This window comes from Musca vetustissima, unplaced genomic scaffold (assembly GCF_032173495.1).
Source record: "Musca vetustissima isolate MV318-11 ecotype Yass unplaced genomic scaffold, APGP_CSIRO_Mvet_v1 utg39678, whole genome shotgun sequence".
NCBI classification, from domain to species: Eukaryota; Metazoa; Arthropoda; class Insecta; order Diptera; family Muscidae; genus Musca; species Musca vetustissima.
The window spans coordinates 65,538-91,144 of record NW_026887272.1 but is presented as its reverse complement, the minus strand read 5'-3'; the positions used below and the strand labels follow the sequence as shown (position 1 = coordinate 91,144).

The following is a 25,607-nucleotide window of genomic DNA, read 5'->3' as shown; positions in this document are numbered from 1 at the left end:
GTCTGCAAGAATTTTTGTAATCTATAGGCTTAAAAATAAAAAAATGTCAATACTATTTATTATTTAAACATTGGGATTGGGGACCCCAAACACAAGTTCAAGATCGTTCGAGAATGGTTGGTTTATAATTCTCCAAAAGCACCTCCTTAGTCCCCGGATTTTAATCCTATGGAGAACTTATGGAGTATTTTGGAGAAAAATATTAGAAGCCACAACATCTCAAGCATATAAAGCTTTACAACTAGAATTGGGAAAATTTCACACATTTTACACGAAAAACTTGGTAAAATCTATGCCGGCAACTTTGAAAGTTGTAATAACAAGATATTTGACACCCAAAAAACCGTTTGTTAAAAAAAACTTTTATCTTGAATACATTTCATCATATAAATGTTATGTTTTGGACTGGGGAATTGTTTCTGTAAAAATATTTTCTTTTTTATGAGCCTGATTTTTTCAACAATATCAAACAACAAGTTTCACATCATAGGCCAAAAAAGTCGTTTACATAATTTTGCAAAAATCAAAATTCTTGTGGATTTTTGTTTTGGCTCTAGGTCAATTGAAAAACTCGTTGTTTATGTTTTTCTTTTTTGTTTATTTGTATTTTCCAATATTTCGACTGTCTTTGGCAGTCATCTTCAGGGAAATATTTTATGAGAAAAGCAACCGATTTTCATCACCGTCTATGCTAAGCAAATGTAAATTTTGAAAGTCCTTCACATTTGCCCAAAAAAATTGTTTTTGTGAATTGTAAAGCCTATTGTTCGTTTTCCTCGGATTACATCATTATTAAACTTATTATAATTTTACTTACATCTAGATTAAAATCACGTGATATCACATTACGGGCTTCCTGATTTTGGAACGTTATAGTTACTAGACATGGATAGACCACCACATTCAAATGTTCAGGTAGTTTTGTTAAATTCTTAATGATAATGGAACACTGTTCAGAGGATAAAAGATCCTGCAAATAAATAGAAAATACACAATACATTACCAAACAATATTCTTAATGGACTTTAAAATAATCAACCATTTACCTGATTTTGTTTATTATTGGCGCAGAAGAAACCGATGGTTGCAATCAAATCAATTATAACTGCCTGAGTTTCACTATTCTTAGCTGCCGTGCATTTATTGCCGCAATATTTGAGTAGAATTGTAACCACATCGAGGAACTTCAAAGAGATCGCTTCACTGGACATTACCTCCTAAAGGAATAGAAGATATAAAAAGAAATAAAAATTATTTATATTTTTGGGATAAATTAAAGTGCCACAAATAAAAAAAAAAATTCAAAAGTGTATTGAAATATATTTGGTATAAACTTTTTCGTATATATTTTGTGTCATTGACAGTTCAAGTGGTCTCTAGGAGTTTCCATTCTCAACGAATAAGAATACAATTTACAAAAAAAAAAACGGAAAATTATTTTCCGTTTTCATATGTGAAACTTTTTTGGGCAATATCAAACAACAACTTCCACAGAATATGCCAAGAGAGTCCTTGAGTTAAGTTTGTAAAACAAAAATTAGGAAAAAAAAACTTTGGAAAGTCCTTAAAATTTGCCCAAAAGATTACTTTTGTGAATTGTAAAAGTTATTGTTCATTTTTCTTTGAAAAGTATAAAACAGTAAAATTATAGGAACAGATAACTAGAATTTTTGAGTTTGATTATGAAATTTACAATAAATATTTTAGACATTTTAATAGTTAAAAGGATACGTGTACACACAGAAAATGTTAAAAAATGTAGCAATATTCCTTTTTAAGAAATTCGTATCGAAAATTTGAACGATTTAAAAGGTACAATAAATTGGGTGTGCGGCTACCCATTATGAAGTTCCCATATAACATGTATTATTTAGAATTGTGTAGTTCAATATCAGCCCAGGTTTTGAGATAGTAGAAATGTAAAATTTCTCTAGGGATTTTGCATTTCCATCACATTATTGAAAAATTTCATTGTGAGAACTGTTACCGATTTGTCGTTAATGCCCCTGAAAGAAAGAACATCAAAATTTAAGATGTTGCTCCAATCGTTTTACTTTCCATTTAACAAACTAATTTATTATGTGTCGGCAGCATGGTCTCATGATTTTTTTTTTTTTTTTTTTGCTTCATCATTTAATTTTTGTAATTTTCTTAACACTGAATATTTAAATAAATAAATCAAAACCAACAAGTCTAACCAATGACAATAAGAATAGAAAAAACCAAAAACCACAGATTGTTTTTAGCAAATCATGATGCTTCTTAAATAGAGAGTCATGCTTGAACACTTTCCCCATTTTCTTTTCTTTTTCGTTAAAGTGTTTAGACCCACATTGGCAGATCTTAAGATGACAACACGCTTGAAAAATAACTTCGAAGTTGGGGATAAATTTCAAAACTCTAACTTCAAATATAAAATTTATTACCATGTAGTACTTATGGTACAATAATAAAAGGTAGGGCAGCTTGGGGTGAATAACAAAAAATCAAATATATACGTGGTGGCTTCTTCTGTCAAATATAAAACAAATATACGCAACAAGTGGTTGTGTTTATTTGACATTTTTTCAACACATAACTAAAAACGCGAAAAATTAATGAAAGGTTATGATTTCTTCCCAAAATCCAGTAGAGAATACCATAAAATGTTTGTTTCATCCATAACAAAGTAATTATTTCCGGACGAACTTGTTAAAAACATAATTTTCATTTCAATTAAATTTGAATATATTTCAATTTATTTTGAATTTATTTCACATAGTATTCCAAACACTATATACACCAAATATGTATTTTGAGGTGATGGAACAAGCCACCTTGTGAAAAAATTTTTGGTAGCTGTGCCCTACCTTGTAATAAGTCACATAATCAATAATTTCCGAAAAATATTTCTTGTTTCAATTATACATATTGAAAAGTGGTCAAAATTCCAATTATATATTTTGGTAATACGTACAGGTTCTATGTTTAGTTCCATTCAACACTTTTCGAACACAAAAGTACATTTTCAAGGCTACCTCCATGTCTCAATTCTACGCTCAAACAGCGATAAAAATCCCAAATTTTAGGTTTCCAGCTCTATACCAAAGTTCACCCAAAATCGAAATTTTACTAAATTTAGTATGGTTCAGTTCCCCCAAGTACAAATTTCCTAATATACATAAATCCTACAATCCAACAGTCCAGTTCTATTCGTTCACACAAAATTCAAAATGTACCAAAGTTAATACCGTTTACTACCCCCATATCTCAGTTCTACATTCAAATAGTAATCATTATACCAAATTTTAGGTTTCCAGTTCTCTCCGTTATCCAAATTGTTCCAAATTTAGTGCATTTAGAACTATTCGTACACATAAATTCTAATTTACGACAGTAATCTAAATTCCAAATCATAGGATTCCATAACCATATCCATTCACCTAAATCCAAATTGTACCAAATTTAGTACCATTTAGTACTTTCCATACTCATAAGTATGAATTTTTAAAACTACATCAATCCTACACTCTAACAGTAATCTTTAATCCACCAAAATCCAAATTGTACCAAATTTAGTACTTTTCGTACTCATATGTACGAGTTTCCAAAACTACCTCAGTCATGCTCTCCAATAATGATCTTAAGGGTCTCCGTTCAACAACAAATTCAGTATCATTTATTACTTTTACGTAGACGTAAATATGACTTTCGAAAACTTCCTCAATTATAATTTTAATCATAAATTTCAGGATCGCAGCCCTCTGCGTTCACATAGATTCAATTGTACCAGTTAGTACTTTTCGTACTTATAAGTTCGAAATTCCAACACTACTTCAATTATGTACTATAAAAGAAAAGTTGAATTCCAACGTTATGGAGTCCAGCCCAATCCGTTCACACATAATCAAGTTGTTCCAAATATAGTACCATTTAGTACACATAAATATTCAACTTCTATATCTCAATTCTACACAAATTTTAGGTTTCCAGCTCTCTCCCCTCACACAAAAATACGAATTTCAAAAGCTTTCTCTGTAGCTCAATCCGCAATAGTAATCTTAATTCTAAAATTCCAGTTTTTAGCTTTATCCGTTCACCCAAAATCCAAAATTGTACTAAATTTAGTTCGAATTTGAAACTTTTTAACGATACTTAGTTCTGGAACATATGACAAATTTCGTGCCAAGTGGACAGGCAAAGTGTTTTTGTGCACGGTTAACATAAAATCGAAAGAAAATATATATGGGGGCCATATCTAAATTTGAACCGCAGTAAAGCCAAGTGATCAATGTTTTGTCAAGCTAATGCTTCAATTCGAGAAGATAATCTGGATGCATCTTAATAATTTCTAAAATCTGGGAAATGGTTAAATATGAGCTATGCCAAAAGTGATAACAAATTTTAGAATACAACACAATTCAAAAAAAATATTCTATGACGGGTTCTTTTCTATTGTCACCTTGTTGACAATAAGCCTTCTTATTTGAACTCCGGAAAATACTTTTCAAACTGCTTTCTTTAGCATCATTTCTCATTCGTTGACGCGTGTGCTAGTGAGGTTACTTTTGTGGATTGCTTGCTCGCTTTCTAGCAGGTTTAGGCGGATGTGAATTTTTCATTTATCGATGCTTTGATGCGTAAATACATTCAAGTGCTTACACGCGTCTAACAATCGAACCCAATCATCATCATCAGCAGCAGCAGCGATAACAAGAACAACAGTATTTAATTCGTAAAAACAATATCATCTCAGAGCAACTAACTTTGTCTCCACATTCTTAACTCCCTTTGGTTTTGTTTTTATTTTTGTGGAAAACGGATACAAACATTTTATTTGTTTAGTGAAATTCAGATGAAATGAATTCACAAAGGCCCCTCAAGTATTGGCAAATAATCACGGATAGACAAACAATCACATCGTACAACCAACCAACCACCCACCACCACTCAGCCCGTACATACACACACACTCTCCTCTCACCCCTCCCTCACATAGACAGTGAAAAAGTTTGCGCACTGTTGCTGTTGTTGTTGAATTTGCGATATTCAATTGCAAAGTAAAGTGTCAAAATATTTACCGTCTCTGGCATTTGATGAACGATAATGTCAATATCATTTATTCACGTCGATGTTCCTGTATGTGTGAGAGTGTGTGTGTGGTCGACGACAAACATGATTTTCTCCAACGTCATCAATAGGAGATGGCGTCGGCGTTTCTGATGGTGGCAACAATGGCGGTGGTGCACTTCACCCTCTAATGCTTATGCATATCACAGACAGACAGTCAGTCAGCCAGTCACTCGATTCATACCCAACCATTTACATGTCAGTAACTGTAAGTTGTCACTCATTCATAGACATACAACAACAACAACACACTCTTATAGCGCGGATTATGCAACATTTCGCAAAAGTCACATGTCGCCGTCTAATTCGTGTTCCCAAACAACTATTGACAGTTGTCAATTTTTAATTTGTACACGAAATAAGCCTAAAACCTTGATGCGGTATCACAAGCTTGATATTTGTGGGTAGCATTCAAAAGATGTGAAGCTGGCGAATTAAAGATACATGTTCTGTAGTTTAGGAAATATTGGTCTGTTCTGGAGACAACTAAGACAGCTAGTGTCGACTGGAAGAAGTAGGATTTCAGTGCTTAAAAGGGCATTTAAAAGATAGTCACAGGTGACGAGTACAAAACACCAATCTACCATATGGATCTTCAAATACGATCCAAATGGAAACAAACTGTCCTCGAAGAAGCTATTCCTACGGTAAAACTGGTAATGTGACGAATATTCCGTTTTGACCGGACTAGGCACACGATATGTGATCAACGATTTCCGTCGCAAAAAGATTCTGTTAAATTATTTTTCTACGTGGAACTATGGTACAGTGTATAGGGTTGGGAAGTGTGCCTAAAATATTGATTACATCTGGTAGGAAATACCGAATATTCGGAGTTATTATTCTGTAAGGGTCTCAGTGGGCCGTTACAGCTAATTTTCGAAACTGACCTCTCAGTTTTGCATCTTAATACCCACCGAAGGTAGTACCATACTTTACATGATATAAACCGATAATTTAGAGTTCAGAATATTCCCCATTCTAAGGTGAAATACGTTTATCCGGGGACAAACCTTAAAATGCGAAACAAATGAGGTAACTATTTTAATATAAACATGTAACAAACCGACAGTCGATAGATATATATCCTCAGCCTGTGGTTTGAGGAAGTAATGTTGATATTTGGTTTGCGGAAGTAATGTTGATATTTATAAAATATTGACCCTTTGTAGGGAAGGTACCAGGAGGAGAGGGCTGACGGGTGTAATCTTTGGACTTGATCTAGGGTGGTGAAGATTGGTTCAAATCGGACATTCCATTCGACTGATGTTGGACTTATAAATATCGAAAATGATGATCAATTGTGTGGCAGATATTAGAACGAGTGGACCAATGGGTCCCATCTTCGAACTAGGTAGCTTTAATCGGTCACTGCGCATGATAACACTTGAAATCGTGCGCACCAGCCAGCCAGACAGACGGACATTTGGAAACCAACTCCAAATTTTCTGAAAGGGATTTGGTCCACAGAAGCATGGCGCCTAAAATCAATATTTCGATTAGGCACATTTTTGCGCACAAAAGAGACCAAATAATATTAGATCGAAGAAAAATAAATCCATTATTTTTTTCGTCGAAAATGTCGATAAAATCGGAGAAATGATCGATATTGACCGGTATGTTAGCAGTCGTAACATCGCCCAGGAGCTAAAAATCTACCATAAACTTTTTTTAAATCATTTACATAAAGCTGGATTCAAAAAGAAGCTCGATGTTTGGATGTCACGCCAATTAACAGACAAAAATAGGATGGATCGGGTTTCCATCTGCGAAACCTTTGGCCAAACGGAATGTTATGGTGCCTGGAGATGAGAAATGGATCACATACGATGAAGATAAAAATTGAGCAGAAGCGGACAGAATTGGCCAACAGGAGAGGTGTCGTGTTCCACCAGGACAACGTTAGGCCACACACATCTACAGTGACCCGCCAGAAACTTCGGGAGCTTAGTTGGGAATTTTTTATGCATCCGCCATACAGTCCGGACTTGGCACCAAGCTATTATCATCTTTTTCTTGCATTGCAACATTTCTTTAATGATAAAAATTGGTATCTAGGAAGGATTACGAATATCGACTGCTAGATTTTTTGCAAATGAATTTATCTTTAAAATGACAACAAATAATACATCAAAGCGATGCATATTTAACCCAAATTGGACGTTCCGAAGCATGTTAAATAAAGTCCTATGAAAAACATTTGACCAATATTAAACATTTATAGTAGAAAGATTTGTCACCCAATTAGAATTTTAACTTTTTTATTCCATCGTCGTTAAAATGTATGAGTAGAACATTAGATCCATATTTCGATATTACTATAAAATTATGCCATTTATCGATTTGTTGAATTCAAATACGAAATTTCCACATAAAAATATTTGAACGGCCTTACAAATTAAACTCGGATCCATAAATATCCTCTACATAATCCAACGTACTCACAAAAAATATATATTTTTTTATGCAAATAACATTGTATGAATATGAAAATATAAATTATATTTGATATTTTTTCCTCTTTCGGCATACATAATAAATATTTATTTTCAACTTTTATGGCTCTCAACAACTACCTCCTTGTACTTAGCCTACAGCAAGAGATACCCACATATAATGAAATGAAATTCAAATTGAACGTCGGGTTGCAAAGCTACTACGACGAGAAGGAGGTCTACAAAATAAATCACTTTTAATTTGTTTGCAAAGATTCTAAGGAATAATAAACCAAATGTAAATATTTTTCTAAGCAATTTTCTTATATTTCTTTTCTGTTTTTTTCTCTGGCAAGCAATTGAACAACTGAACTCAGAGTTTGTAGACAACAACAAAAATAATTCATCAAAAAGTGCCAAGAAAGAACAAATAACGTATGGCTTTGGCTAAGATTGGTAGTAATTGGTTGTTAGGGAAAAGGGTTAATGGTTTGGTATGATATTTGTTTATTGCACAAATTATTGGATTTCATTTCACCTGTGGGTCTTACCCACAATTTCCTACATAATTGACTTTGAAATCCCACATTTATTGGTTAATTCCAAGAGGTTTTCTGGTATGGTGGAGGGAAGAGGTTCTACGACACATTTTAGTCGATTTTATAATAATTTGATTTTTTACAGTCAAAGATGGAATCATTATGAATAAAATAGGAGTAGAAACCCAAAAATTAATGTTTTAGTCCTACCTCCCTTAATGAAATTCCAATAATTTCATATAATTACCAAATAAATTACAATAAGAACACAAACCAATACCCTATTATATTCCAATATCTCTACTTAAAGAGAAATTCAAAATCAAGATAAATTGCATAGTTTTAAAAAACTTTTTACGGAAAAAATAATAACAAACTTTTTCTATTTTCCAATTTGTCTGTGATATTCTGGTCTTTTTAGTTTGTACCTTTGACCCACCAGCAACAACAACAAACACCAGCAGATGCCAACATCAAACTCAGTATTGTTTTTCTTTGAGGTCCATTCAAATTTGAATAGTCGTTTCAGTTCTCTATCTCTCTCTCCCCCATCCCTCCTCTTCCTTTTACTTCCTCTTTTTGTTGAAAAATGATAATAAAATACAAATATTTTATTAATTTATGAATGCAAAAACTACTCAAATATTCACAAAGCATAAATTTTGCCCTCAAACGCCCCATACCAGACAGGCAGGCAGGCTGTCATCCAGCCAGCCAGTCAGTCATCAGCTGGCATACAGTTTTCCCAGTTTCATTTGGAATGGCTTGATGTGCGTATAAAAGCTCAAAGCGTGACTAGACCCACAGAAGGATACTGGCATAATGAAGAAAAAATAAGTTTACAAATTGGAAAATTGAATGAATTGTATGAACAAACGAATCGAAAAGTTTTGAAAAACTTGCTTGCTTGAGTTTTTCGTTTTATGTTGGCTTGCTTTGCTTTACATTACTTCGATTGGGCTATGTGTATCACAATCCACAGTTTGTTTTTTTTTCAATCTCGTTTTTTAAAGCTCAAGCATCGAAGCCAACAACGAATGCAAACCATAAAAGATAAATCTGTTGGAATTATTAAGTGCGTTGCAAATACTCTTCAACAATGCGAACAAATAACAGCAACTCAAACATACGTACATACTTGTACATACATATATCCCACTCATAACATTCACGTCATTATTCCCAACCAAAGCGGGGAGCGGGGAGTCGAAAAAAGAATATGGTAGACACTGAAGATGAGCCACATTTAGTCTCACGGTATGAAAGGGCAAATTGTGGTTGAAATCGTTTCTTCATTGACTACTCTGGTTACTACCCCCTTACTCGCCGCCCTCTTAGCGACTTTGCTCCAACATCCCCGCTGCTGCTTCTGGGGGTATTGGATTTGAGTAAATGTTCATTTCTTGTGTCAATATTTGTATGGCAACAATAACTGAAACTCGTCGTAAAATTGAGTTGTGTTCATGATTAAAACCTAATAAAATTATTTACTTTTGTCAGCAACAGCAGAAGTAGCAGCAGCAACAACATCAACAAACAAAACAAACTCAGACCCTGTTAAGGAAGTGAATGAAAATAACGAGCATAACCTTAACATTGGCCGAAAAAAATTATGTGGGATAATACTGCTAATATGTGTATGAATCAGACCTCAGAAACATTACAGTTCAAAGTTTCTCCGACGTCCCATATGTTATTTTAATATTTTGTGTCGGCGATATAAAAATATTAAAAAATGTTTTGTCTCCATATTAGGTTGATTTAAAGCTGATATTTCGAATTATGAGGTCCCGTTGCAAAGTAAATCTTCCTACCAAAAATATCAATATAGGTTAACTTTGGAGTATTGATTCAATATAACACACATGTTGTATTTTGTATGTTTCTCAAAACAAAACTTAGCTGTAATTATAGATGTTTGGTCCTTTTGAGGATTTTGTGGATTTCAAATATGGTTGAAGCTTCGCTAAAGGACACATGAATTGTAACTTGGCTTAGTGATAAGTGAGTGAGTGAATGAATGACAGATCATCCTCAGACGAACGGCTGAAGTTAGAAGTTTGAAATTCGTACTTATTGGTTCGAACAGTACTAAATTAAGTACAATTTTGATTTTGGGTAAACGGATAGGTTTGTAAACCTGACATTTGCAATTAAGATTACTTATGTGTTCGAAATATATAATTGGAATACCGATCACTTCAAATCTGTATAATGGAAATAAGGAAGAGAATTCGAAAATTAGTGCATATGTGTGTGAAAAGTACTATATAGTAATAAACATGATATTAGATGTAGATATAGAGGTGGAATTCGGGATTATAGTACAACAAGTTATACAGTATTCACGATTTTCATATAATATTTATTATTTTTTTATTCCCTTTCCGCATACGAAGTATCGGGCACTTCGATAGTAAATAATATAATGGTCCAATCCCATTATAAGTATTTTGATGGCACTAGTCACATTTTCCAAACGAAGTGACTATATTTGGCATTACAAAGTGGGTGTAAACTGGCATCCCGTGACCTTAGCGAGTAAACAATTTCATTTCGGTATTTCATTTCCGTCTGGCTGAAGCGCACGATAACTCAAGAAGGGAGTAACCGATTAGCACATCGTAATATTTCTTCTGAATCATTATCATTATTAGTTTTTGTGCTATCGCGCCCGCCATTCGTAAAAAAACTGTTTCGAGAAAAACGCGTTTGTAGTTTGTGAATCAAGCTTTCTGTCTCTTGATGCTGACACAATAAATTGGCTATATCTTCAAGAGTTATTGAGATTTTCGCTTGAAATTTTTAAGGGGCATTTTTGGGTTAGTGTATGATTATATTAATTATACCCTACACAACTATGTTGTCAGGGTATTATAGCTTTGTGCAGCCCAAGAGTTTGTAACACCGCGAAATATTGGACCTAGACCCACCTTTAAGTATACCGATCGTCATATCTCGACTAGCTGAGTCGATCTAGACATGTGTCCGTCCGTCCGTCTGTCCATTATAATTTGTAAACACGATACAGGCCACAGTTATGGACCAATCTTCACGAAATTTTGCATGTATGACGGGTTCTGCCCAATGAAGACCCCTATTGTTTTTGGTAAAGATCGGTTAATATTTAGGGGATGAAATGGACCAAATACTTAATTTTTGTCGGTTTTTCTGGTCGCTCCAGAGGCCGCAATTATGGCCCAAACATCGCGAATTTTTGCATGGAGAAGGGGATCGGGCCAAAGAATAAGCATGTCGGTTTTGATAAAGATCGGTCAATATTTAGCGGATCAAATGGACCCTGACTTTTGTGTGAAAAATTACAAAATTTGTATTCTATAGCGTATATATTTACTCCTGAAGGACATAGTCCCAAGAAGGTGATAGTATATCCAAGAGGAGTGGTTCACCTTTAAATTGATACCAATTATATGGTCATATGTACTCGGATGTGGGAGTCACGTAAATATTTTCAGGAGCTTACGTATTCATATATTATTTAGTAACATATTAGCACAATAGAGGGGGGAAATATAGCGCTCACCGCTTTGAAATTTTTCTTGAGGATCCAGGTATGGTCAAGGACAACGCCTATAATTTTCTGTGATGATCAGATTAAAATTTTGGGATGAAGTGGACCCAAAACCAATTTTTTGTAGTTTTTCGAGTCAATCTATAGGCCACTAGCCGAAAATCACACCACAACACACGGTGAAGTGAATCTGGACAAGTAATTAGAAGGGATGTACAGAATATTGGAATATTCGGAAAATATGTCCGTGTAAGGAAGATGTGCTGTTGATCTCTAATCGGTCAAGAGGGTGCAAATATCACAAAATATTGATCAGGCTCGAAATAAAAATACGCAAAAGTGAGAGTTCCGTGGTAGTTGTGTAGGGTATCATATGGTCGGCCCCGTCGGACTATACTGCTCCGCTCACTGGTTTTTTTTAAATCGAGAATGGGGGTCGCAATAATCCTACATCAAGCTAATTTAAGGTTTGATTAATCGAACTTAGAAAACGTAAAATGTTTATCAAATCCTAAATAAAGTTCGAAGAGTGGACCCATCATTTGAAAGCTTGTACATATTTTAAAAATTTGAAAATTCAAATCGACATAATAGTTTACCAAACCCACATTAACTCACATGATGGGGTCTCTGGGGCAACCACCTTTAGTACCGCTCCACAGATAGTCAGCTTTTTGATAAAACAAAAATACACTATATAAAAAGCAAATAATAAAATCTGGGTGTATGCAATAGACCTCCGCAAACCATAGGATATATATCTGTTGGTAACACCCACGGACTACAGTTGTATTGTGATTGTAGGCATATAAAACACCCAGAAGTAAGAAACACAAACCACACAAAAAAATAATCACCAAAGATATTCTTCTAATCTTAATAATGTCCCCAAGGAATTAATCGGTAATTCTCCCTCCTTTATCATTATTGAACACAACAAAATCTAAATAATTATTTTCAATGGTTGTAATTGATAATTTGTCCAAATCCTTTATTATAAGAAAACGACGAACAATAACAACGACAACAACAACAGTTGTCATTACAGCAAAAATGAGTTGATTTGATTCTCTTTGAGCGATTTGTTTGATTTGTGCAGAACGTTTATTTGTTTTAGGCCAACAATTGGTTTTCGCGCTTGGTTAATTCTTCAATTATGGTCTGTGTCTACGTTCGTCCCATGAAGGGGGTGGCAATGACAAAACGCAAAACGCCAATACATACATGGTGTGGTGTATCGTCCTTTGTGCAGTCCAGTAGTGGCTGCTGTGCATACAAACAACCATAATTAGTTTACCTACTTGGACAACAGACAACGGCCACAGCAGCAAGCAACATCCATTCCACATGGCTATAACATCTAACATCCTCATAATATGTGTGTGTGGGTGTTGTTGTTCATGTGATTGGCTTTTGTGTTGCTGCTGCTGCAACAATGCGTTGTTGTACGAGTATATTTGGCAATGCGAACGACAAAAGAGAAGCGGCAGCAAAAAAAGTGAAACGTAAATAAACATTTGGCCTAACAAGCAAATACGAGTGAACGGCCGACATAGATAAATATTGACAAGGGACGTACACCGTCCGCCCGTCTACAAGTCTCATCACTGTAACTGTAGAAAAGTTAGACGTGGGTGCAGCAGTTGTTTGGTGGAGGAGTAACAAAGGCAAATCTAAGGTAAATTTGAAATTGTGTACAAAAGTCCACTAGGTTTTGGATGTGCGTGTGGTAGTTTTGGGTCCCTGGTGTATCGCGGAAAGTAGGTTTATCGTTAAAAAAATAAATAAATATATTGATTAGCTTAAATACGGAAATATTTTGGAGAAATAATTTATATAGGCTTAAGAAGTATATATGCTTATGTTTTTTCCTTCTCAGAGCTGGCATTATATGCTTCAGAACATAAAAAGATTCCATTTATTGGCCTATAAAATGAGTTTTTGTGTATGAATGTAAGAAAATTGAATCGAAGTGAGGTTGACTTCGAAATTCGAAGTCAACATTTGACCGATTGGAGTAATAGATTTCGTAAAATAATATACCGGGAACAATACGTTTGAAGATTTGAGAAGCGCTCTTTACCCAGTTGGTGATGATTTCATTTAAAATGTTATAGGTTCGAAATAAATAAGTACCAAAATTGAGATTATAAGTAAATATGCTTTACCAACATTGGTCTCGGCAATGGCGAGTCTTAAAAGTGTTGGGACTTATATATGTTATATATAAGAAACTGTCTATCATAATGGGCACCATTAACATCATTCATAGATTCGGAGAACGGTGGCTTCAACTATGTGATATACATGAAGGCCTGCAAATATTGGGCTAAGACATTCAGTATACCGAATATGGACCGGGACCATTATACGGAGGCAATGCCATATTTTAGTGCCAAATATCAAATTTCTGCAAATACGAATTACAGCCCTTTCAGTTGGAAATTGGGCTTAGGACCTACGCAGAACCTGGAATGTCAAATTACAGCCACTTCGGTTGGAAAATGCACCTAGAATCATAAAAAGCTAACATATGGCGGGATAGACAACCTTTATTTAAAATTTCCTGTGAATTAATTTTTTATCCTAAGAAATCGGAATGCCAAATTACAATCGCTTCCGCTGGAAAATACACATAAAAAAATGAAAATACCAAACATGGGGATGGACCTTTATATGGGGAATGTCTTAAATCAAGAAAATATATTTTAATATATTGAAGCAATGGTAAATATTGATGTGAGTAGATCTTTTTTATTCTCTGACTAGCGAAGTGTCCGCTACTTCGTATGCGGAATAGAATACAAAACCAATAAATAGCATTTTATATGGAAATCTTGAATACTGTATATTCCTGTATCTAATATCAAGTTTATTGCCAAATTTGTATTTTTCGTACTCATAAGTACGTAATTCCAAAACTACATCAATCCTGCTTTCCAATTGTATTATTAAGTCCAAATGTAAGGGTTCCAGCTATATCTGTTCACCAAAATCCTAATTGTACGAGATTTGGTACCATTTTGTACTTTTCGTACCCATATTCCAAAACTATCTCAATCCTAAACTCCGAGAGAAATCGTAGTTGTAACTTTCAGGATCAGTCAAAATTGTACCAAAATTTAGTACTTTTCGTACCCATGAGTACGAATTTCCAAAACTATGTCTCAATCCTACACTACAACAGTAGTTTTAATTCCAACTGTCCGTACACACAAAACAAATTGTACCATATTTAAGTCTTCCATCTCTATCAGTTCACTTAAATCTACATTGTACCAAATTTAGTATCAATTTGTACACATAATTACGAAATTTCAAAACTACTTCCATATCTCAATTCTGAACTCTAAAAGTAATTTTAATTATAAATTTCAGATTCTTAGACTTATCCGTTAGCCATACAAATGTACAATCTGTACAATATTTTGTGCCATTCTGCACTTTTCGTGACAAATCAATCCTACACTCCTACAGTAATTTTATTTCAAAACAAGCAGACCCGTCAAACGTTGTTTTGCCTTAACAGAATTGCATCAATATAGGGTTGGTAAAAATTAACGAATTCATCGAAAATACAGTGAGTGTAATAAGTATTTTGCCTCAATATAAATTTGACAAAATTCGAATATATACGCCTAAAGCCAGCATACTAAAGATGTAAAATGAATTATTTATGATGGGATATGTTTGTGGACATATTTAGATCTTATTTCTGCAAGAATCACTGCGAGAGATCTATTGGTCTCGAAGATATCGGCCAAAATCTATACCAACCCAAAAATGATGACCACAAAAAAGTATTTTGCTTTTTATTATCATTTTTGAAAAAAATCATTATATAACACACGCTTTGTTTTTTTATAGTTACCACTGCGGGTAACCACATACTAAAAGCGATTTGGCGACGATTCCAATAAACCACAGCATTTTTTCGCGAATATTTTCTCACATTTACGTTCATTACATTCTCCAGCAATTTTTCATTTAATATATGGTAATTTCTCGTCCTAATCTCGTCCTAAGTGAGAGTATTAGATATGGTCGTCGCGGCTTAAAAACATCCCAAATAAGTTTAGAATAATAAAAAGAAGGTTTTGAAAAATAAATCGCGAGGACAGGACCTTAAAAACTATTAAAACCAAAATCCGACAAACAAATTGTCTAAAAAAAATATCGCGAAACCCCATTTTTCTGACTTTGATTACTTTATGGATCTAGGAACCATATATGCGATGAAAATTGCAATAAGGAGGTCAGATTCTAAGATATGTACGGTTTTGTGGCAATAGAAATACATCAAATTTCGAAAATAAATAGATCGACCAGTTTATTCACTGCTGGATTTTATTCGCAACTGATGGTGCTAAACGGATGTAAAATATTGACTGCGTATTCGTCACCAGCTACCACAGTTTTTTAAAACGCAAAAGTATTTGACGAAGAATGATGTTTTCTCCCAACTTCATGTACTGTTTGTAGTTTCTGTTGTTTTAGAACTGTTCATTTCTTTGAATCTGACCACCTTATTGCAATTTTCATCGCATATATGGTTCCTAGATCAATATTAATGAACCATAAAGTAATCAAAGTCAGAAAAATGGGGTTTCGCGATATTTTTTTAGACAATTTGTTTGTCGGATTTTGGTTTTAATAGTTTTTAAGGTCCTGTCCTCGCGGTTTATTTTCAACATTCTTTTTATTATTCTAAACTTATTTGGGATGTTTTTAAGCCGCGACGACCATATCTAATACTCTCATTTAGGACGAGATTAGGACGAGAAATTACCATATATTAAATGAAAAATTGCTGGAGAATGTAATGAACGTAAATGTGAGAAAATATTCGCGAAAAAATGCTGTGGTTTATTGGAATCGTCGCCAAATCGCTTTTAGTATGTGATTACCCGCAGTGGTAACTATAAAAAGACAAAGCGTGTGTTATATAATGATTTTTTCAAAAATGATAATAAAAAGCAAAATACTTTTTTGTGATCATCATTTTTGGGTTGGTATAGATTTTGGCCGATATCTTCGAGACAAATAGGTCTTTCGCAGTGATTCTTGCAGAAATAAGATCTAAATATGGCCACAAACATATCCCATCATAAATAATTCATTTTACATCTTTAGTATGCTGGCTTTAGGCGTATATATTCGAATTTTGTCAAATTTGTATTGAGGCAAAATACTTATTACACTCACTGTATATTTCAAAAACTATTTACCAAAAAATGTACGTCAAATTTCCACAATAAAAAATAATTACTATTCCTATTTTGATCACATACGATTCATAAGTTCTATAAAAGGTGCGTTGTGTTTAATTACTCCAATCTTTTCTTTGGTAAAACTCTTCCCACTGCAATTAAAAACAATCGAAGGAAAATGTGAGTCGAATTTGTGCAGTGGTTCTCAATGGAAACATTTTTCATATCATGAACAATATATTTGAGGAACCATAAAGGCACATATAAGTTAGACACCTAGATCAGCTAATACCAAATTGCCTCCATGAAGGATTTCAAACTTCCCGAATATAATAAAATTTTCAATAATGCCTTCCATAGCTAGCTAAATTGTGGAGGTATATGTAATGGACATTTTGGTATATCCTATTTATATGTATTGAAATTTTTCACAAATAAAGTTTTATTTCCTATTTAGAATACGTTCAAGTTTCAGCCAATGATTCAGATATCGAGTGGGATATATGCCATGTGTTGGTTTTATAATGTAAAAAATTGGCTCGCCATTATTGTGCGTTTTAAGCCTCATTTTTTTGCTCCATATTTTGGCATAGTACGATTTTATGTACTTTGAAAGTAGTAAAATTAAATTGTGCCTACCACATAATGGTAGGCACATCGGTCCAGCCTTTCCTTCAAAATATGTTTTGCAAGATTTTCCCCTATTTTTTCTCAAAATGTTCTTTCAAAAAAGCATTCCCACTTCAATTACAGACAACTGAAAGAAATTTTGATTCAAATCGGTGCCGCCGTTCTCAATTGATGAGTTACTATACATTTTTACATCATTTTTATCAATAGATTTAAATTAATTTTACTTCAATTTGATAATTTATTCTATTTTCGTTTGACTGCAACGCGCTTTACCAATACAGATTATGTATGAGTCGGTATCGGAATACTTAGCGTCGGCACACGCCGATTAAGCACCAAATCTTTAATCGGGCAAAACACAAAGAAGCTATATATCGCGCGAACTTAAAATTAAACTCAAAAACACTACTCACGCCCCATAGAGCATATACGTAAAGTTTTGTCAAAATCGGTGCAGTAGTTCTTAAATTATGGTGAAAAACAACAAAAAAACTAAATATTGCGCCATCTGTCGGATGAACTTCAAACAACACAGAAACACTCCTCACGCCCCATAGAGTATGTACATACAATTAGCGATCACGAACATACATGTAATTTTTATATATATAGAGATAGAGGTTTCAGAATTCCATCCCCATCCGTTCACACAGAAACAAATTGTATCATAGTTAGTACAATTTAGTACCCATAAGAAGAAATTCTCAAAATTACATTAATCCTAAACTCCAACAGTAATCTAAATTCCAAATTTCAGGATTCCAATTTTATCCCATTAGAGCACCTTCCGTTCCCTAAAAAACTTGCAAAACTTTCACAATCCAGCACTAACCTTCACACAAATTCAACTAGCCCATATTTAATACAGTCAGTAAGTACGAATTTGCAAAACCCTCTCAATCTTACATTCCAACAATAATTTTAATTAAAAAATTCAGGATTTCACCCCTATCCGTTTAGACAAATCCAAATTGTACCATTTTTAGTATCATTTAGTATCTTTCGTATCCATAAATTTCAGGTTTCCAGTTTTGTTCCCAAAGGTACGATTTCCATAATCTACCTCCATCATACACTCCAAAAATAATTTTAATTTCAAAATTCTGGAGTCCAACTCTATCTGTTCGCACATTTAGTCAACATGAGTACTATACTTCCATATTTCAATTCTACAACTCTAAAACCATTTCCATACATCGACACCACTTCGCAACCCATATAAAATTTTAAAATTCTAGCTTTATATGTTCAATAGTACTTTTCGTACACTTATAAGACGAATTTCCACAAACTCTTTTGTTCATGCTTCTAACTTTCCAGCCTTATCTCAACAACACGCACTCAAAATTTTTAGCTTTGAGCTTCAAAGTATTGGCTAGTATCTGTCAGTCACTCGATCACTTATCATTAAGCTCTTTTATATAACTGGAAATCCTGAAAATTCGAGGGGAAAATGAATATAAACATTAGAAAATACTTAAAATGCGATTTTATAAAACATATTGGCAATTTCCAACCAGGAAGTCTTCTGTCCTCTGAGCAGTATATTTATATGAGGTCAATGTCAAAACATTGGCTTATTCCGAATTTTTTCTATCAAGAAGTGAATCATAATCTGGTAACTCGTAACGCCAAAACAAAGTCACTTTGGAAAGGGAACAAATTTATAATAAGGACTATATCAAAATATAGACATAGTTTTGTGATACTCGAAATGCCGAATTGCAGTCAATTCTATCGCAAATAGCACCAACTTCGTTTGCGGCAAGGTCCTTCAAAATATCTAAAGGCCAGATCTTCTATTGAAAAATTCCTAAAACTTGGACCGATATACATTAGTGATACCTAGAAGTAGTAGCAATCTATGTTTATTTAACCGGAGTTAGACTCTATAACAAAATATACCTAAAACTGCTAATTTTTTTGAAAACATTATTAAAAAATTTTCCATAAATAGTGACTTAAATTCGCCCTTTCTTATTTTGTATAGACAGAAAAAAATCAAACTTACCTGGAACGTTGCTAAATCCAACACAGCCATTGATACAAGTAAATTAAATGTTGCTGCCGCTAACGAAATTGTTCTCGGTGGAATGCATTCACCTGTAATTGAAAGAAAAAAGGAAGGAACCAGGAAGGTATAACCAAATAAAATCAATAGGACACACGTCTTCGATATTTCTCGTCAGAGCATCACACAGTCATTGCTCAATAGTCGTAAAACTAAACAAGTTTAAACGAACGGATATGAAATCATAAACTCATAAATTGACCAAAGATATACGGCCATTCCGCATCAGGAAAACTTCATAATTTCCGTTTTCAAGAAAAACTCACGTCATAGCTCAACAAACAACCAGCCAACGTGGATCAAGTCAGGCAATAAATCTTTTGAATTATCTCCGAAATAAATCCGTCCTGTGTTTTTTGGAACAAAAATGCACTTTGCACTTGATTAGAATCAAATGTAAGGCGCACAACACACGAACACACACACACACACAAAATGACTCATTTCCACATCATTCGTTCGTTCAGTTCATTCGTCCGGCTGTCCGCCTCCTAAGTGTGTTGATGCAACTAATCGAATCAAATTGCCTTCTGTCATTTACAACTTACCTATGGGTACCACACTGGCATACAGCATGGAAATGGAGCCAAAGAGTTCTGTTGATTTTGCCGCACTGAGGAAACGTGTCGGATCGGTAGGTCCTGTTGTAAAATACATACATGAAAATGATAGAAAAATAGAAATAAAAAATTAGTTTAAGGTGGTAAACAACGACAACAACAACAACGATAATGTAAAAATAATGGTAAAGCAACAACAGGGAAAAGGTGAAAATTATGCTGGCCTGCTGGTTTGTCAATAAAAAAAGAACAGCAAATTAGCCACAAGGTGTGAATGTCAGTCAACATTGAGTTTTCTATCTTCTGTTTGAGTCATCAGTCAATTAGCCGAAAGTCAGCCAGTCAGTGCATAAAGAAAAAGGACTAAACATACAAAGTCTTAGGAATAGGAAAGTTGGGTAATTTCCTTTTTTACAACCTCATTCATACGTTTTTTTTTTGTTCGTTCATTGATAAATTTACCATTAAAGGAAGTGGTAAATGTATTATTCGAAATGTAGAGAGTTGGAAATATATTTCTAGGGAAATGTGTATGAAATAAAAAATAATTCATATCAACCTTCTTTTACGTAAGGAAATGTGGCAAATATAACTTATTTGGTTCAAATATTTATAAATCAATAATTTATTAATATTTCGAGTGCAAATACATAGGGATGTTTTGCTTTAAATATACGTTTCGAACATATGGAATTCTTTTGTAAATTTGTGAAAAGGGGATAAGGTGGAAATACTCACTTGAATTGGAGGGGTCAAACATTTACATTAAAACTCCCGAAAATATAAAAGAGATATATTTATACAAAACCAAAACAAGTATAAATTGTCTCTTATGCTGACTTTTCAATTGCAGATCACTGTCTAGTGTCAAATTCTGAAGGGTTGTAAGGTATGGTTAATGAAAATATAAATATCTGCCAGGATCGTACCAAAAGGATTCTCCATTCGATTTATATTTTTTTTATCAAAGAAGATACCAGAAGAAGTGGTCCTATAGACCCAATATTAAGATTTAATGTAGGTTAGACGAATCAAATATGCAAAGTTTGGTTTAAATTGGACACTCCATTAGCTTTCCATTTTTATCGGATTTTATATAGGGTTTATAAAATTATTACGATTTACATACATTGGTTCAAATTTGTCACTCTATTCGCTTTATAAGAGATTTAAAAATTTTCGATCTTTGGCATTGTATAAAAATATTACGATGTGCAATGGTTGGGTATTTAATTAAATGGATCCATATGTTCCATCATTAAATATTTTATAGGCTGAGTCAACATATTGGATTGTGCAACGCCACTGCCGATGGCCATGAAGAGAGTGCAATGTCGCGAAATATTGCCCATGCACAGAATATAGATCCGCAGGAACTTAGAGCTCAGTGGATGTTGTGTAGGGTATCATGTGTTGGTCCCGGCGGACCATACCGCTACGCACATATGGTATTTTTATTATTAAAAAAAAACCAAGTGGATATTTTTGACTGATTCTCTGTATATACACATTACTAAGACAGAAATGTACCTCATCGAAACATTTGTTTATTTAGACCCAATCCGTTGCAGGTAATTTGGAGTCCTGGAGTCCGATTTCATTAAATCTTTGCACGAAGAATAATACGATATTCTTCCAATCATAAATCAATATCGAAGATGGGAAATATCGGTCAATAAATTTTGTTAGTTTTTGCTTAAAATAAATTAATAAAATCATGCAAACATATTATAGTGCTTGATATAGATTCACAACTTCTGATACATCCCGTATAAAATTAAATTTGCAATATCACGATAACTCTAGAAGTGAGTAGTTCTATATTAGTCCAAAAGTATTTATTTTTATTATATATTTTCGAAATATTTTTTCCGGTGGGAAAATTTGTGCCATAATATGCTAAATTTTTCATTTTACACAGAAATATCTTGGAGTTTTTGACCCCCTGAATATCGACCGTCCTTCTAGTTAGTTGGCCTGACTCCCTGTGGGCTATAGAGCGACTTGAAAAACAAACAAAAAACTTTTTGGTCCATTTCATCCCCTAAATATCATCTAATCATATCCGAAATATATAAACGTCGTATCAATTTAAAGGTCAACCACTCCTCTAGTATATACAATCAACATCGCGGATCTGCATCCATCAGGAGTAAATATATTTGCCGTAGAATACAAATTTTGTAATTTTTCACACAAAAGTCTGGTTTTATTTTATCCACCGATCTTTATCAAAACTAGCAAACTTATTCTATGGTCGTTCTCTGTGTAAAATTTTATAATGTTTTGGTCATAATTGTGGCCTCTAGAGCGACCAGAAAAACAGACAAAAATAAAGTTTTTGGTCCATTTCATCCTCATGCAAAGTTCATGACGATTGACCTATAACCGGACAGACGGACTGACACACATGTCTAGGTCGACTCAGCTAGCCGAAATATGAAGATCGGTATACTAAAAGGTGGGTTAAGACCAATATTTCGCGGCATAACAAACATTTGGGGCCACACAAAATAACACCCTGACAACATAGTTGTAGGATATAAAAATAATTATTGCTAAACAAAAGCAATTGCAGGCTCTCATTAAGTTATTGTTCACAATAAAACGTATTTTTACAAACACATTTATTGGATTCAACAAAAATAATTAATTTATTCTTTATGGTTTCAGCCTTGCCGGCATAGATTTTAAAATTGCTGGTGTTGCATAACTATAGACTCACTTTTACAAAATTAGAAAAAATTATTTTTTAAAACTTAAATAAAATAAAATAACTTTTATAAATAAATCCGGGCATTGGGCCTGTTTCACTTTTGGAAAATTAAAAATTTTATCCATCACACAGTTGATCAAAAGTGTTTGGGGTCATTGTCTTGATAAAATGTAAATGTTGTCGCCTAACCCAATTTTTCAGCACCACATTTTAAATGATAATTTCAAATGATTTCGTGAATGGCGGTCACTTTATGTAGGTTAAAAATCTAACGCGCGTTACATTTTTGCGTAACTTAAAAAAGTAAGGGAACCCCCCCATTATTTATAAAAGTTATTTTTTATTTTTAAGTTTTAAAAAATAATTTTTTAAATTTTGTAAAAGTGCTTGTTAAGGTTTGTAACTTGGCACAATTTTGAAGATTTAAAAATAAAGAATAAATTAAAAATTTGTTGTTGTTGTGTTTGTTGTTGTTTTTTGGGTGAAAAGTCTATTTTCGATGGCGGGCATGATAACTCCTCACTGGAACATACCAATTGAAAATTCCAACTGTTTTAGAAAGAGGACATGTCTAGGCTCTAGGATATAAAAATAATTATTGCTAAACAAAAGCAATTGCAGGCTCTCAGTGAAAAGTCTCCAAGATACAAGTATTTTTACAAACGGATTTATTGGATGGTTAATACTTAGTATGATATCCGTTGTTATCTTTTACAGCATTCAGCCTTGCCGGCATAGATTTTACCAAATTGTTCGTGTAAAATGTCTGAATTTGTCCGCATTCTACTTGTAAAATATTTTTCAGACTTGGTATGCTTGAGATGTTATGGTTTCTAATATTTTTCTCCAAAATACTCCATAAGTTCTCTATAGGATTTAAATCCGGGTATTGGGGAGGTGTTTTACTTGTGGAAAATTAGAAAGCATCCATTTTCGAACGATCTAGAACTTGTGTTTGGGGTCATTATCTTGATAAAATGTAAATGTTGTCGCCTAACCCAATTTTTCAGCACCACATTTTAAATGACAATTTCAAATGTTTGGTGAATAGCGCACTTTATGTAGGTTAGCAAAATCTAACGCGCGTTACATTACGACGCGTAACTTAAAACAAGTCCTTAAATAGAACCGAAAATGCTAGATTACAGTCATTAAAGATAACAATGAGGGACCCGAGTCTCACTCGGCCAATGTTTGTCACCCCAACACATTGTGCAAAAGAAGTGAGACTGCTAACACAATAACACCTTCAATGCAAATCATTTAAGGCGATATAATTAGATGTAAACTAATGCCTATTTCGTTACACATTCTATAAACATCAATTCAAATTCCAAGACACAACATTTTGGTCGGCTAAAGTGGTTCCAAACTTCCAATTATACATCTTACATATAGTTAAGTTAACTTACCTGGTGGACAAACATCAATAAATCGGGTTATGAAGCCGAGCGTGGCCAGCAAGGATAATACGACACTCTGGTGATTTTCGATACTCTCACGTATTTTCATGCATCGTCGGGATAAAATGTCAATAAGGCCAGTTATTACAGCATAACTGAAAGTAAATGGAAAGGAAGAGAGAGGATAATTAATAATGTTATATAAATTTACTAAAAAAATATGGTAGGAATCCAAAAAGTCAAAATCGCATTGAAGGCGTATGTATTGGCATTGCCCTCATTTCTGAAAAAAGGCTATGTACTCACTCCAATACACAATCAATATTATTTGGTGCTACACTCCGATAATTAATAATTGTCGGAGCATATTAAATGATTGAATCTGCTATAATGAGCACACTGTAATATAATTGTAGGGAATACAATCAAAGTATGACCCACAATCAAAGAAGCGATTACGACGAAGTCCTCCAAAAGAAGGCTTAGGTAGGTATTGCCCTTCTATAAAAATAAAATCAAATCTGAATTTATGCACACAGGCATATAAATCTGTCAGTAAATGAGCAACCTTAAGTTTTAGACGAAAAAAAGTTCTTAAATCTTTGGAAAAACAAGAATTGCACGAATGTAACACAACACTGCGGCAAATCTTGTCAAGAACTGCGAGAACATTAACACTTGGCACGCAAACTTTTACAAGGACATCTAACAGCAACAACAACAGCAGCAGCAACACTAACCAAACAACAACAAAAGTGGCACATGATGAAGCTGGGAATTATGTGGTGTGGCGGCGGCAGTGGTGTTGGTGGTGGTCTCGGTTAACTGATGGTCCAGAAAACTAAAACTTGAATGCGAACTAAAGCAAAGCTGGAGCAAACAAATGCAACTTTTCACATTTCTAGTCGAGCGCGCACAGCACAATGCCTTAAATGCCGTTTTTATCAAATCCTTGGCATTTCCTGGTAAAAGAAAGGGAAACAAAAGTAACAACCCCCGTCCTTCGTCCATAAACATTTCACACATGTGTGGTGCTGTCATTTTCTTCTTGTTTTCATTTGTCACTTGCTGTTCTTTTGTGTATGTGTGTGTTGTTCTATAGCTGAAAAAAAAACAGCCAACAAAAGTAGAGAGCAAGCGTGTGTATTTGACACTTGTTAAAATATTTGTACTTTAGGCATCCTTGTTATCCTTTTAAAGCTCTCTTTCGTTTTTTTTTATTGGTCGTCATCGTCGCCGTTGTTGTTATTTACTTATATCTTCAGTTTCAAGTGTTTCTCGGCATGTCATGTGTTAAATGCTGTCCAAAAACTCTATTCTGAGAAGAAGAAAAAGAAAAAAGCGGTGGCAAGTGGCAACATTATCAGCGACAAAAACAACAACAACAACATTAGGTAAA

General features: G+C 33.9%; 1 protein-coding gene across 1 annotated transcript in view; it reads right to left on the bottom strand.

Annotated features, from left to right (window-relative positions):
* Window positions 1-24,359, bottom strand: part of LOC133334839 (uncharacterized) — a 29,642-nt gene extending 5,283 nt beyond the window's left edge. Inside the window, exons 1-5 of the mRNA XM_061543152.1 lie at window positions 24,218-24,359; window positions 20,078-20,170; window positions 19,470-19,561; window positions 1,047-1,217; window positions 818-970 (exon numbers count right to left, since the gene is read on the bottom strand). Of these exons, the coding sequence (XP_061399136.1) occupies window positions 818-970; window positions 1,047-1,217; window positions 19,470-19,561; window positions 20,078-20,170; window positions 24,218-24,317 (609 nt within the window). The 5' untranslated portion in view covers window positions 24,318-24,359. The remainder of the gene's footprint in view (window positions 1-817; window positions 971-1,046; window positions 1,218-19,469; window positions 19,562-20,077; window positions 20,171-24,217) is intronic.
* Between the last annotated feature and the right edge of the window lie 1,248 nt (window positions 24,360-25,607).